The 15976-nt window shown below is 40.3% G+C and overlaps 1 protein-coding gene across 3 annotated transcripts in view; it reads right to left on the bottom strand.

Annotated features, from left to right (window-relative positions):
• arvcfa (ARVCF delta catenin family member a) overlaps positions 1-14424 on the bottom strand; it is a 30143-nt gene extending 15719 nt beyond the window's left edge. The window contains exons 1-3 of one of the 3 annotated variants that reach the window (XM_088071176.1): positions 14289-14424; positions 10148-10340; positions 1323-1499 (exon numbers count right to left, since the gene is read on the bottom strand). In XM_088071176.1, coding sequence (XP_087927302.1) covers positions 1323-1382 — 60 coding nt within the window. In that variant the 5' untranslated portion in view covers positions 1383-1499; positions 10148-10340; positions 14289-14424. Of the gene's footprint in view, positions 1-1322; positions 1500-6272; positions 6789-10147; positions 10341-14288 lie in introns of those variants that run through there. The other 2 variants (XM_042509179.2, XM_088071175.1) reach the window with 2 other exon arrangements.
• Positions 14425-15976: the final 1552 nt, after the last annotated feature.

The following is a 15976-nucleotide window of genomic DNA, read 5'->3' as shown; positions in this document are numbered from 1 at the left end:
TCCCCGTCTAATGAAGAGAGCTTCACAGTAAATGCAATGTATGTTTCATACAGACATTTCAGGAGACCAGACTAATGGGAGTTGCCTCAGTTGAAAAGGCATGGTTTGGGAACCCTTTTTATGTTGTCGGTCTTTTGGGGGGTTTTTTCGCCAACAATGAAATAGTATGATGAAACATTATTTTAGATGCATTAATATGTACTTCACTTTATTCAACACCTACAATGGTAACTTCTGGTACTACATGTACTACTATAGCATACTAGATTGAGTCCTTACGATGTGTATATAGGTGAGTCATGATAAGCCGAACAGTCATCCTCTTGTTTATAAATAGTCAAGAGCATTCATAAGACACTTGGTACTTACAGTTAATAAATCACATCTATAATGTTTAATGACTGTTGGTATAGTACATCAGAAAGCATTTTGTGTGTTTATGACTGTAGTCATGAATTATAATATATTCTGAATGATCTCAATGTGTTAACAATAGATTTGTGTTTTTCCTATCTGTATTTTTTTATACAATCTAGGAACCCATCCGCTATCGGTCTGATGACAATAAGCCTCTGGGGTTGAGAGCCACTTTTTCGGGGGATCCAATGACTTCCTCTTCATTTCAGCTAATCTCTATAGACAGATATCTGTATATAAATGCAGATAAAGCTACGTGGTCGACAGATTATAGTCGACAGGGCCCAAGATTGCATTTCAGTCAGTGTATTATGTCTCTTCACATAGACTGTTTCCCTGCCATCCAAAGATGAACAAACAGAAAGGAAAACACTTCCAATCCCCAAATCTTGTTATGCTGCCTTCAGATTGTGCATATATATGCAGATCTATTTATAAAGATTCATTTTAAAATGACATATTTTGGTGTTGATGGATCAATAAAAGTAATGATAAAAAGCTGGTTATTAAAAGAGAAAGCTTAAAGAGGAACTATGGTGTAACATAAATGAAAAATGGCTTTTAATGGCTGGTGATTCAAATATATCTGAATAAAGAAACTATACATTGAGTAAAACAACTAATTATTTTTTAATTTATTCTTTTAATTCATAATCAGATAAAAGTAAATTAAACATTTCCAGTTGCATTCCAATGTGCCTTTTACTGGCTCTTTTTAATTTTGTGACTCTCAAGATCACAAGTTTAAAAAGTCATTTGTTGTCATAGCCAGAAAAGTTCTCTTTTGTGGCCTGTAAACTTTTTTGACACTGAGGTATTTGCTAATCAATCAAATACTCTGTTATAATAAACTGTTGGAAGACAGTAGGTGGTGACAAATTGTGACCAAACATAAAACCATGCACCTCTGTGTCTGTCTGCTGCGGGGTGTCCGTCTCTGTGGAGCTCTCATTGGTCGAGGTCATCACAGAGGCGATGGAGGTGGGCGTGTCCAATTCGTCAGCGGCAGACGGGTTATCCAGAGTCGCCTCTTTAGCCTCCTGGGACAGAGATAGTGGAGGAGGCCCTTCTGAACTCTGTTCCTGAAGCACACATACAGAAATAAGTCACTGTCACTGACCAGCATCATTTATGCACATTATGGACGTATATGTTTCCATTATACACAAATGATTACAGGGTAGACAACGCCATGGCAAGACACCATGCATTAAAGCTGTCTTCACGTAGTAACTGAGCTGCATTTGATAAAGGGATGTGTGCAGAGTTAGTGTTGAGAGCACAACTCATTTCCACTCCATTACCATATAATTTGTATAATTTCGATCATGAGCTGTTGATTCCACGCTGAAAAATGCCAATATGCACACTTATTTCTAAATTAGACTAATATATGTCTGCAAAATCTGAGACATTTCCTCCGTGTTTAAACTATTTGGTGAGCTGTAATCTAATTGAGCAATTTGCCCATAGAGATGGATATAATAAAGGATGTGAGAGATGCCATTTATATTTATTTGATTAAGTGGTTGCAGAGTTTCTCTGTTGTCACATCCCTGGGCAGACTAGAATGCACAATGTATCAGTAAGATTATCTCTATCAGGTAATAATTGCTTGAAAGTATGTTATTTGAATAACTAAGAAATTGTTCCTTGTATATCAGAGTCCTTTGGTGCATGCATGATTGGTTTGTTAATTATTTGTGCACTGAAGTGTTCTTTCATTATTTTAACCATAATAGGCATTCCCTGAACTTTTAGGTTCAATTCCTCTTTGAATTTGCCACTAGCCAATTTTAAATTGATAAAGTTAGTGGTTAAAACTTTTGTAATGACTTCAGGGAGCAGATTTACTCCTTTTGATGTGCACAAATGCTGACAGACAAGGGGGCTTTCACACATCGCACTGCTGTGTAAAAAAATAAAAAAAAGAAGAAAAACTGAAGTGTTTGGTAATAAATCAGGACAGGGTAAAGCAGTGTTTTTCAAAAGCATGCATCTGCACCAGGCTCCTCAGCTGCAGTTTAGTAGGTCAACTCCACTGGCGGGAACATCACACATGAGATGAAACAATGCAAAGAACATATGTATCGTTATCTGTATCTGTGGTGGCAAACATGTAGAAATATCAAAGAGAAGATTTTTTTTTAATTATTGTCATAGAAACTGTCTGTTTCACAGACATAATTTTTATGCTTTAAAGAGACAGTTCACCACAAAATCAAAATATACATATTTACCCTTTACCTGTGGTGCTGTTTATCAGGCTAGACTGTTTTGCTGTGAATTTCCTAACGTTGGAGATATTGCCCTTAGAGATGTGTGCCTTCTCTTGGATATCATGGAACTAGATGGCATTCAGCTTGTAGTGCTCAAAGTGCCAAATGTATTTCATCAGCAATGTTTCTTGACAGAGATCATGACCTAGTTACTCAAGATAATCCACAGAGCTTGTTGTGAGCAAGTTTCATGTAGGAACTAATTTTGTTCTACCATGCAACAAGCAAACCATGTCATGGTGCAAAAGGGGGAGTGCATCCACTCATGGACAAGAGGATCATGCTCATGACAGCGCAAGATGTAAACAGGTGACCTCCTCCACTGAGCTGTAACTAGCTAGCTAAGCTAGCAGTAGATGCACACCTCCTTTTGCATGGTGATACATTTGTTGGGTGTAGTTTGGTAGACAAAAAAAGTTCCTCCATTAAACTGTCTCTGGGATATCTGTAATAACCAGGTCATCATTTCTGGAAAGAGATATTGCTGTTGAGTTTTCAGATGTATTTTTTGTGCTTCAAGCGCCACAGTTTGACTGCCATCTAGTTCCATTATACTGGAGAGAAGGCAGACAACTCCACTGCTGATATCTCAAACACTCACACCAAAACAATCTAGATTGATATATTGCATCACACAGGTAAGGGCTCATTTATACTGAATGTTAGATACAGATACAAGGCTGGAGCCTTCTGTTCACACTCTGCAGAGCAGTACCACTGCAGATCATTGGGGCGGTCAAGCGTAATTCAAAAAAGATATAACTATAGGAGATGAAGACATTTAAAAAAACGGCAGAACAGAATGAATCTTTAATAGTGAACAGATTTCTCTGTACACGTTATTTAATAGCCTCACAGACCAACATCATCTACAACACTGCTTCCATTTAAAGTTCAATTATTAAAACCTCCTCCAATGTCACTTAATTTTTTGTTATCTGAAACTTTTGACTCTGCCCTCTAGTGTCAGCTATTGGCTGTGTGAGGGCAGTGGGATTAACAACGTTTGAAACAGAAATATCTATTTTCATACATAGAGTGAGTATCAATGAGCCTTAAAAAGAAACATATTGCATTTTTGATTTTGGGATGAGCTGTCCCTGTAAGTCCCTCTAAACAGATGTTGACTTTCCCCATCGTGTTATGCAAGTACAAAAAGTGCCCCTTTACAAAAGACAGCAAGACTGTAATAGATGTGAGCATTAAGTTAGTGTCATTTAAGTTATCACCACTGTTGTTTGAATCAATAACCCAGCTGATGCTCCGCTACGACTTGGACATTTCTGTGATTTCCACTTGTTTATTTCGAGTAGAACGCAAATGATCTCTTTTTCTTTTCAACAAAATGGGTTTCATCAACCACAGAGGATTAATTATTCAGCATCTTGGTCTGAGAAAGAACTGGAGGCAGTATTTGACTGTAAACACATTTTATGCTGATTTTCTAACAAACTTCACATTCATTTCAGCGTGTCTACAAAAATTTGCTCCACTGCTCTAATGATCTCAATCAATATCTGATTATCTGATACACCTTTTTTTCCAGTCTTAGGGGCCTTCTGATTGCAGCAGCTGAATTTTTCTAAAATCCAGGACAAACAATAATGCAAACAACCCATCAAAACATTAGACAGTATAATTAAAAGGTTTTATTGTGGAGAAAATCAATTCCCCTCCATCATTTATAACCTGTTTTACTATTTGCTGATCCACTGTCTAAATCAAATTTCATTTTAGGAAATATGACACAAATCCACATGATCTCACCTGATTTTTATCATGCAATACTAGACAATATGCTGAATGATGCACTGATATAAAAAAAAAATACGCTGTTAAATTTCCCCAAACTCTCTCCTCTCTGAGGCTGCGGCATTAAACCGAACAAGTGCTGAGAACTCAACTCCACCGCATTAAATCAGGCTGCAGTGAACAGCTGACTGAATGTGGAGGGAGAGGGCTTGATTCGCTTTTCAAACACCTCACCAAAACACAAGAGCCCCTCATATCCGTGCACAAAAATGTGTCAGAGGGACGAGGAGATGAAAGGGTCACACAGGAGAAATTGGCAGCGAGGAGATGATCCCAGCTTGAACACCTCTGGGGGAGGTTGATTGGATATTGTTAGGCAGCAGTAAAATGAACGGCAGGCCAAAATACAGACGGGGTACCACCGTCCTCTATACACAGCTTGATTAAGGATTTGGAGGACGATAATAGGCTGGACAGGGGGGCCTGTGCGCCGTCCCCATCTGATTCAAGCTCCAGGGAAGGCCAGGCTGCTGTGAGTCAAAGCTCATTTAAATAACTCACTGCACCATCACTAACTAAGTGTGCTCACAGCACCAAGTAGGTCGAGATGATGACTCTGAATCTGACTTATGCTTTAAAAAAAAAAAAAAAACATAGTATGGTATATAGATGTTAGGTGCAATGATGCAGGAGACAGAATGACATGATTAGCATCTTGTTCCCGTCAACTCTCAGTATTGAGGCCAGCTGCAGCCAGGGTATTATTTTGGGAGACACAGAGTCTGATCTGATGCTGAACGAGTTCAGATTTTGGTGACCAGCTCAAGGGCATGACAGGCACAAGCCATGATTCAAACTTGTCACAAATCCATTACAGAAAAAAAAGATAATTTGAAAAATGGGTACTCCCAATTGCAATCGAATAAGCGGAGCAGAGTCATTTCGGAGTGATCAAACTTGGGATAAATCAGCTTTAACAGGCGGTTTGTCTTTATCAAACTATGGGATTGAAAGAGTAATGCTCCCAGTGGATAATAAAACATGACATCAGCCCGCTGATGTCAGAAGACATTAGTCACAACTTTGTCACAACTCATCTGCCCTCCCGCTATCTGTTGAATCAGTGATGCTCACATTGGTCGCTGTAAATATACAGAATGTGTTTGTGTACATTGTGAATCCAAACGGCACTATAATGACCCATGTATTAAAAAGATTCTTCTTATTCAAGACTTGTTTCCTGCATAGACATTATGCAATACATCATGTTTAGTCATAATCCAACCAGGCAGGTCTATTTAGGGAAAATACTGATTGAAAATGACAACCCAGAAAAAAGAAACCAAGGATATTCATCTCAAAGTTTCCATTTGAAGCCTCTCCTCACTCCCCTGATTCTCAAATAGTTAAATGCTGCATGGTCAGATTTAATGTCTCTCTGATACATCATGGCAATACACTTACCAGAGTGTGTGCAGCATTTTCCCTCTGGAGGGACAACCTCCCCTCATAATGCAATCAAACATTATCCCCCCCTCCTCCTTATAAGCTTGCCTATGTATTTGCACACATGTACTGCCATGCGCGTGCACACACACACACTTGATGAAGATGTTAGCATCATGTCCCCATGCACACAAGGAGACTGCATTGAACAGCAGCATGAGGCAAAGAGGTGATGCGATTGATGCCTCCTTCATTCATCATGACAGAGGCAGAATGCAAAGCTGTGGTGAGGCTACAGTTCTCTGCAGGAAGGAAAAAAAACTGATAAAAAAAGAGGGAGGGTACAGAGCAAATAGAGCCATTCCACCACACACTTACCTCTTTCACTTCAGCAGGCATTGCCAAATCTTCTCTGCTTCCCCGCAAATGATGAACAAGATGCGTCCCCCAGTGAGACGTCTGTTTCTCTGCCTCTGCTGAATTTTTGCCTTGACTCTCCCTTTGAGCATTTGAGGCAGTTCAAACATGAGCAGCCATCCTTCTTCGCAGCTCTCACTAACACACTACCGCTCTCTCTCCCTCCTTCTCTCTCTCTCTGTCTCTCTCTCTCCCTCGCTCTCGCTCTGCCTCTATTTCTCTTTCTCTCCCAAAAACACACTAGACGCACCATGCACACATTTGCTCAACACAGACGTCCACACATGCACTGAGAAGCAATAAACGCCGGTCTCTCTCTCTCTCTCTCATTACTGCACTCCTCCTCTGATCTGTGCTGCAGTTAATGTGTGCGCTATTAGCAAGGTGCTGAATCAACTGTGTGATGCTGAGCCTGTGAATGGCTTAGGTAAGTGCAGAGCCCTGCAATCCCCTGTGCTCTACCCATATTTTCTGGCAGCCTCAGTGCGCAGGCAGGGTAGACACATGCACACACACACACACGCACACACGTACCATTCCCCTGTGGGCCCACAAGCAGATGCAGCTGGAGCAGCCCGCACTAGTTTGGTCCTATGTCACCCATGTGCAGCATAATAAAGGGTGAGGGATGGGAAGGTGCTCAAACACTGTATGCAGCAGCAGGAACAGAGAGAACCACTCCACAGTGAGCCAGCTTTGTTCTGCAAACTGTACCAAACAAATCAAACCTCATCACCCATCCCTGCCTGCCCACGAATCTTCATACACCACCTCCTGAATGCATTGTCATTTGGTACAAGCATAGAAATAAAACTAAGGACAGATGAATGCAAACAAGGAATCGATAGGTAAGTGCTCCACCTGTTTCTTTAGACATTGTCACCGTAAGATTTTGTACCACTCATTGTAAGCATAAGCATCTGGTTCTTTTTCAGTTCAGCAGGTATCAATTGATTTGTCACATGGAATTATACAAGGTACAACTCCAGTGAAATGTGATCCCATCAGCTCCTTTAACTTGTGTGCTGTAATTTAGTCCTATGTTGCATCTTCTAACAATGTTTACTGCTGCTGTTTTACTCAGAGTTCATACACATTTTTTTTTTTGCAATTTTCATTACTTTTCTATGATGTTGAGGAAATTTTTCAAGGAGGCATACAACTTTAAAAGGCTGGATTTTTGTATTTATTTTAAAGTGTTTTTAAAAGAAAACATGCCTTTTCTTTAGATTTTTTTGTGATTTTTAAAGAATTTTTTGGGCAATTGTTCTTTCTTAAAAAATGTTGCTGCCTTCCAGATCAAGGCACATTTTCTTTAAAAATGACTAAAAATTACACAGCCAGAAACTGTAAAAACAGAAATTATCATTGGATTTTTAAATTTCCAACAGTCTTTGAACACATCATGTGTTATAAGGTTTTGTGAAACAAAATTCCATGACGTTTCCATAACTTTTAGGATGTTTTTAGTTTTCCAAAACTTTATCAGGCCTGGATTGCTATTGGCTAATTCTATGACTTTTCCAGATTCTTCATGACCATACAAAATCGCCCATGTTTCCGAACGGTTCTGGTAATCCCTGGTTTCTGGTTGTGGAATAATTTCACTCACTGTCCACACACGCGGACCTCAACAACAAGCCTAGTTCCCACTGTAACACCAGTCCGTATTCAGCGTTGTGCACACACACGTCTTCTCCTTCTCTAGCCAGAGTACTACGCTCCGTCGGATTGACATATCGAAAAAAGCGTCCTGGTTGAATTGCACTGTCCAGAATTCAGCCAAGTTTCGGTGAATCAAATAGTTCCTGATATCCTGGAAACTGACGCGGCACTTAGGTCGTCAAGTTTATTTTCCTACATCTGTACAATGGCTAGCAGGATGCTAGTTCAGCTGTGGCTCATTTTTCTCCATCTATTTCTCAATGTTAACTGATGTTTGCATTTGAAAATCTAAATCTGGAGCAGTTGTCAGCAAAAACAGTTTACAGGACAAGTGAATTGATTTTCTTATCCTGATGATTTACACGTAGCCATACACTTCCCCTGTCCAAAGTCAACCACAAAAAGCACCAGCAACACTTGCAAAATAGACATAAGTTTCAAATTTAGCACAAAGTTGACATAAATTGAGCTGACAAAGAGGCAACTAGTAACGTCCATGTCTATGGACGTTACTACTATGTCGTTATCATCATCATCATCATAATACTTCATTGTTAAAAGGAAGAACAATGAAGTAGTCTGAGAAAAAAATCCACTGCTCCACTTGACTAAATCAACACTAGATCATAAAATAAGTCCTTGATTTCTCAGTTAGAAAAACAAACAAATCAGTAAATCTTCCAGTTTGCCATCAGACTTCTTGCTCTGAGACTGAGCAATAATCCAAGTGGAAAAATGATGTGCTATCATCCACAGACCAGTGCTCTCCCTCAGCTGGCTTTCTTATTGATTTAAGAGCACCTCTCAATATCATTGATCCCCAAGCGTTTAAAAATCCTCATTGGCCTCTGCGGTATTTCTTTCATCTTGGTTTGTCTACACTTTGCTAACAGACTGCAGTTTGTCATTTGTGAAGCTAACACCTTTGCATTTTTAAGATCTGTGTCATTAAACCCCATGTTGACTCTGTCAGCCTTTTCTCATTTTCATTTTATGTAATCCCTTGTTGGTGATTCTTTTTATTTTACGATACCTCCTTGATATAATACAGTTCAGAGTATACACTTCAGTTCAGTCGCAGAAACACTTGAATTCTTTGTTTCAGACATCAAAAGATACGTTTAATCAGTAAATCAATTGAAAAAGCTGCCTCGATGTGAAGAGTTACCGATTGAGACACCTCCTTTAATTTAAAAAATACGTCGATAGTGAAATCAAAGCCGCATCCATGAAACAGCACATTTTCACATTAGAAAGATTTACTGACATGCAAACACAGATCCATTTGTTCCAGAAATAGTTACTGCTGTTCACCACTCTCCCACTGCTCAATCTCCACACTTGAACTTCCATCAAATATAAAATACCAACATTAAGTGTCTTAATGGTTTTGGGTCACTGACAGAAACTAAAGCAGCTTTATAACACTTTGTATTTTTGAAACTACTTGATATTCTGATGAAGGATTTTTTTTCACTGCACTTCTTTTAGAAAGCAGAACATCCAAAGGAAATACAGGCGAACAAAGCAATCCAATGCAAAAACACAGAAATACTGTTTTTTGGTTTTTTTTTTTAAGAGAGGCCTTCAACAAGGATACCTGGTTTCACATACTTGGTTTTACCCTCAACACAAACTTGTTAAAAATACATTGATAACAGTAATACCATGAGTTCCTCCATCACAAATAAAAGCATAATTATTAGCCAGCTAGAAAATGACACTTAAAAACAGAACAAATACATTTTTAAAAAGCACCTGAACTTCTTGTCTGTGTTTAATCCATATATGAGCTGCCAGTTAAATCTTGTGTGAATGTTACAACACAAAACAACACTAAGAGTTAACAGTCATGCTAGCAGCTGTAGGCTATTTAAATCTGAGATTAGCTAGATTGCGTACATTTAAAATTTTAAGGCCAATTGCTGCCAGCAAAAAAACCTGAAACCTCCACCAGAGCGGTCTTATTACATGCAAAATAACAATCTCCAAAACGGGACATATCTTTCTGCAAACTTTGATCAGATCTCTGGTCCATAGGGTATTACATGATAATAATGTGACAATGTGAACACACTGCAACATCAGAGCAGATACTATTGCAACCACTGCCAGTTACAAGCTAACAAGCTCAATAATTTCAACAAATAAAAAATGTTCACTACACTTACCCATCAGATATGTCTGGTAGTTGCTGATTTTGGTGCACAACAGACTCCTCTTCTGAGTCTGACTGAGACTCAAACATGTGGCCGAATCTCTTCTTCCTGACGCTTGCCTTTTTGACGTGCACTGCTCTTTCACCGGTCACATAGTGCCAGCAGCAGCGGTGGTGTGCAGGATGTGAGGACAGGTCCAGAATTTCTTTATGAGGGAGAGAGAATAGAAGTACATATATTTTCTTAAATCTTGTTAAACAAAATATTAATCTTAGCAGAGTATTTTTTCATAATTCAAAAAGTGTCTGGAAGCAAACTTTAAAATGAATCCTCCTGGTACTATGACGGTCTGCACCAAATTTTATGCAATCCATTAGTTTAAGATATTTTACTAAAAAAACAAAATTGTCATCATCATGATGGTGCTAAAGCACATCCCTAGGAAGTGTGCCAGGCCAAACAGTGTAATTATGGGACAAACAAAGGATTATCTTATCTCATGTTATCTTAAAGGTATAGCCAAGAGATTACCAAAGCATGAAATTAGGATCCAACCACAAATATCTTTACAATATTATCAAGCAATCCATCCGATAGATGTTGATTTTCGGTCTGGACCAAAATAGTGAACCAACTAAAGGACATGGTCTGAGCCAAGCTGCCAGCATATGGCTAAAAACAAGGTAAAACACCTTGCTATAAAGTGAAACATAACAAAAGCCAAAATGTCAGAGTAAGTGTTAACCCTCTGAGCATTTCTGTTGAAGGACATCAAACCATTCCTCAACAAGAAACCACGTGATTTGGTGTTTCAATGACTGATGTAAAGTAAGCACATGTACATATTATGCTGATTATACAAGCTAATCTCTAGTTTTTCCTCCATATCATCCAGCATTTTTGTTTTTAGCACTGTAAATTCTCAACAGTCACTGTAAAAACTGCATGTAAGAAAAAGGCTGGTCAAACAAGTTCTGTCACTTCTGTCTGAAATTGTAAAAATGTACATTACCAGATTTAATATCGAAACTCCCTCTCCCCATGCCTTTGCATGTCTCCATCAAAACAAGCAAATGAGTTAAAATTAAACCCACACAGGTGACTGGGAGTCAATGTGAGATGAGGGGAATGACACCTTAGTGCGTGAGCTGAAAATGTCACTCATGATGGATGAGACCTTTTCATACTTAAAATGAATTATACAGGATTTATTGACATTTCCTCAGGGTGTAAATTTTTGGAAATTACTTTGAGTTTATTGCACTTAACGTTACAAAATGTCAGCTCTATAGATCTGTGAGCCAAATTTAATGTTTTATTCATCACAAGCCTCTTCTTTTGAGCAGGCAAACCTTACCTGATACCATCTATATGCACACTCCTTTTTTGCAACAGATTGCACAAGCAGAGGCTTCTAAACACATCTAAACCACAACTTTTTCCTCAAGGACTTCCTTCTGCATCATCTCTGCAGGCTGAATAGAGAAATGGCTTCATTGTTGGAACAACAGCAAGGGCTGCTGTGACACAAAGAGCCTGCATCCACCTGATACACACACATCCTCCAGTGTGTCAGCGTCACTTGTCTGCAGGCTCAGTCATTCTCACGGAGTTATTTAACTTTGAGGCATTTGCATGAGTCCCCCCTCACCCCCACCACCACAGTGATCTCATTACTCAGTCCATCCAGTTAAGTGGCCCCACCTGGATTTAAACCCCAAATGACCATTTACCCTCCATCACCCGTGTGTGCCCTGACACACCAACTACCTGCATGCCTGAATGCTCATCAGCCATCTCCGTAGGTCTGCCACATGTTCTATCACCACACATGGATGTCGTAAAATTTTGTGTCACCATTTCCTTCAATAACATCAGCTCTTCACACTAAAACACCTTACTGCACGCTGTCGTTATTTTAGTTGGCTCACTGTTGACAGTTCTGCACCTGTGTCATGCCACAGCTTTACATATTTGTTAAACCACTTCTAGATCTAGTGAATGGAATAACAGTGACACGTCTTTCACGCACATTAAACTGTCTCATGTCCATCAAGGGTTTGAGGACTGTAGTTGCACCAGGACTCACCAGAGGATAAAAATGATGAATCAACATGGCTTAATATTCACTGAGATGACATTGTCTAAGGGTTGCAGCAGTTTTAAAGAAAAGTTTTAAAAATCAGTGTTGGAGATCTCCGGCATAGAGATATCTGCCTATTGAATATAATGGAACCAAACGGCACTTGGCTTGTGCTGCTAAAAGTGCCAAAAATATATTTTAAAAAATTCAAAAGCAATGTGTCTTTCTAGAAATCATGACTGTTACTCAAAATAATCCATAGGCCTTGCTCTGAGCAGTTTCATGTGGGAACTATTTTCTTTTTACAGAGCCACAACCGTCAACCGTATCACTGCGCAGAAAGAAGTGTGCATCTACAGTTTGGTCACCTAACACCAGGATCATCCCCCAGGATCGCAGCTCAGCCTTGCCTCCAATTTTTTCCAGCTGCCACTCACAATATTGCAGAAAAAACATCCCCTTAGGCTTTTTTCCCCCCATTGACCACCACTATAAAAGATGTCTGTTAAACTGTCGACAGGACACGTACTGCAAACAAGGTCGATTGTGATTCTGTCATGAATTTTGAAGTTTAAACATCTGATTTCATCATAATGTAAAGTATATGAGCTGAATGGGAACACATCGGTGGGACCAGCAGCAGAAACTCTACTGCACATATTCAGCAGGCCACATATTGCAAAGTAAGGCAGGAGACTTGAAACTTTTTTGCGTGTGCACCAGGCAAGCAGCTTCATCGGATTGAATTGGCATCCTGGGGTCTGGTTTCTAGTTTTTATTATACATCTATGGTTACAGTTCAGCCGAGGAGGAAGTCATTAATGTTTAAAGCCTGCACTGTCGTAAGCACGAGCAGAATGTATAAAGTAATATTTACAGAAGAACGCTGAACATGAAAGATTTGAGTAAAGCAACATTTGTCACACATCAGATGTTCTTTTCCTTGCTGACGACAGTAAGTTGTGAGTCATATGACCGTGAGACAGTGTCCGCCTCTCAGTAAACCATTTACGTGTTCTTTGACTCAGGTAGTCGTAATGATTGTGGGGAGCGTCACAATGTCAGTCAGGTTACAAGCTCTGTAAAAAGTCCAGCATGAGACACTCAATGTGTTATCAACCGGGTCCTAAAGTCTGAGATCAGTGCTGGAGAGGAGTCACTTCATTATTCTGTGAACTGAGGTCTGTAACAGGGTGTGTAAAAAAAAGACCAAGTCTTTGTAGCCTCTCTTACTGTGCCTAATCGGGCTGTGTGCATCCTCACTCTGGCCACGCCCCCCAGGACAACAGGGAGAGGCAGAGGAGCGGAGGATCGTTGACTCAACTTCACAGAGCAGAGGAATATTGGACATTTTGTTGACTTTTTCACGATGTGCATGCATAGAAAATCGGAAGTTCAACGTGCTTTTAAGTGAAGTTACACAGTTAAGTGTTCACTCTAATAATGTTACACATTTGAGTGTTTGCTCCTAATTAGTCTGTTTGGTATGCTTGTTTAAGACCACACATACACACAGGGATGACTTATCTAGAATTAAAGTTTGAGAATCAAGAACTGGACTCTGCCTTTTTTTTCGCCCCACTCATTTATCCGACCTGACACCCTTCGTAGAGGGACTGGGGTGAGCTCATGTTCGCAGGTGATAGTTCAGAGTTCAAGTGGGGAAACTGTGAACGTGGAGCGGACTGGCAGATGAATGTATCAGATAAGATGCAGAAACATTTACAGCATGGAGCTTGTGGGAAAAGCGGGGACTCCAGAGAGGGGCAGGCAGGGCTTGTGGTCGAGGAGGAAGCAGAGTTGGCGTCAGGCAGGCAGCAGAGCAGACAAATCCAGTAGGAGCAGGTAATGGGATCAACGGGGATAGGCGGGGAATCGAGGTACCATCAGAACAATAAACACCAATGGCACTCACATGGAGGAGATGTTTCATTCGGAAGACGGCCGGAAGAAAGGCGATCTTTGTCAATGGAGCCTAAGCAGTAGAACACCACACACCCACAGGTAGACGAGAACCAGGAAGTACACAGGCAAAACTGGTGGTCGGAGACAGAAGGCTGTTAGGTTTACCGGGTCAGAGACAAGGAGAGGTGGTCAGAGGCGAGCCAGGTCAAAACCAGGAAACCAGTCCGAGAGTGAGCGCTGAAGGGTCAGGCATGGAAGTGAAGACTACCTGGAAAAGAGTGGAGTGACACTGCTGCTTGAATACTGGCTTTATTGGCGATGAAGAGCGGCTGGGAGCGCCAGGTGGAGGTGATGAGGCTGATGAGGGGGAGTGGCCGGGTGGAGAGAGAGAGGTGGGGGCGGAGTAAGTGGAAAAAATTCCACAGCAGCGAGAGAGAGGCAGAGCAGACTGTGCCAAGGTCAGATAAATGGTGTCTTTTTCAGAACTACCACAGCACAGTGCCTGATCAGAACATTTTCAATTCTGCACATGGTGGCTTTAAAGCCTTTCTTCTCTGTCCAATCAAAGTTGGGTACAAAAGGCTAACCAGTGCACTGTATTCATGAAAGAAAAACTGTGTTTATATTCATCCATTTAATTCTGCACAAACAGATAAATTGCAAGATTTTCTTTGTGAAATCAGCGAGTTGGGAGGCTTTGTAGTGTAATGCTGCATGCTGTGTACTTTGTATTCATAAGCATGCAACATTCTGGGATGGGGACAATTTCTGAATGTTATCACCCTCTCTCTCTCCCCCATAATTCATAGTGCTCTCCAGTGTTTACTAACTAATAAAAAGACAGTGAAAATGCCTTAAAGGAACCCACAGCAGCAGCTACAATGCATACTCTATTGATGGCACCAAGGATGCTTTGTGTTGGGATTAAAATGTTAAAACTCCAAACATGTTTTATTTTTTTTTATTAAGGACATGTTCTCCTACAGTCTACAGTCTACAGGACACCTATTATACCTGAAAATATTTTCATTTTGTTGCTTTTTTACAGTCTGTGATTTATTCGCTGCTCCTTTTGCCTGGCCTGATACCATTCAGACAGACACACATACATACACAGAAACACACACAGACACACACACACACTAACACACTAACACACACATGCACAGAAAACAATTTTCTCTATGCAAACAGTGAAGATAAATCCTGTTCTACTGAGTGTATTGGCAAATTTGAAAGAGCAAAACACATTTCTGCAGCCACACACCTCGGCTTTATGTGTAAACACTGCTTTGTTGCAGCTGTCACCACAGTAACTGGATAGTAAATTGGCACACCATGTGACTGAGATGAATGTCATTATTGCTGTCCATTATCTAAACACACTGGAATGAACAGAGGGGGCACAGTAAAGTGTAGCACACAGGATCAGTCGACAAACACCCACATAGAAAAAAACATATTACATTATAGCGTGTATGGTGCTGTATTAATTGCAATGAAATGCCCACACAATCTTTGGTGCTCAGCGGGGCATTTCACATCCTTTTCCTGTGGACTCTGCCACACAGAGACACAGTCATCGCAGATTTTTGTCCTAATTAAACCCCCGCGCTGCCCACCTCTGCTCTGTTCAGGCTGGCATGTGGAGCTGAGGCTAATTTAATTTAACACGAAGACAAAACATCTATCAAGAGCATACAAAAAATAGGGAATTGGTGCCAGCAGTGTTTCGAATGCTGCTTGTATTTCAGATGGTGCCGTTACACAGAGTGCATAATAACACTGGAAATACCACAAAAGGTCACCAAATTTTGGCTACAGAGGAGAAAGGTCACATCTCATTTTTGCAT

This window comes from Plectropomus leopardus, chromosome 20, assembly GCF_026936395.1.
Source record: "Plectropomus leopardus strain MGB_pleo_1.0 chromosome 20, ASM2693639v1, whole genome shotgun sequence".
Taxonomy (NCBI): Eukaryota; Metazoa; Chordata; class Actinopteri; order Perciformes; family Serranidae; genus Plectropomus; species Plectropomus leopardus.
The sequence above is the reverse complement of the archived record's forward strand: the minus strand, read 5'-3'. Positions and strand labels throughout refer to the sequence as shown.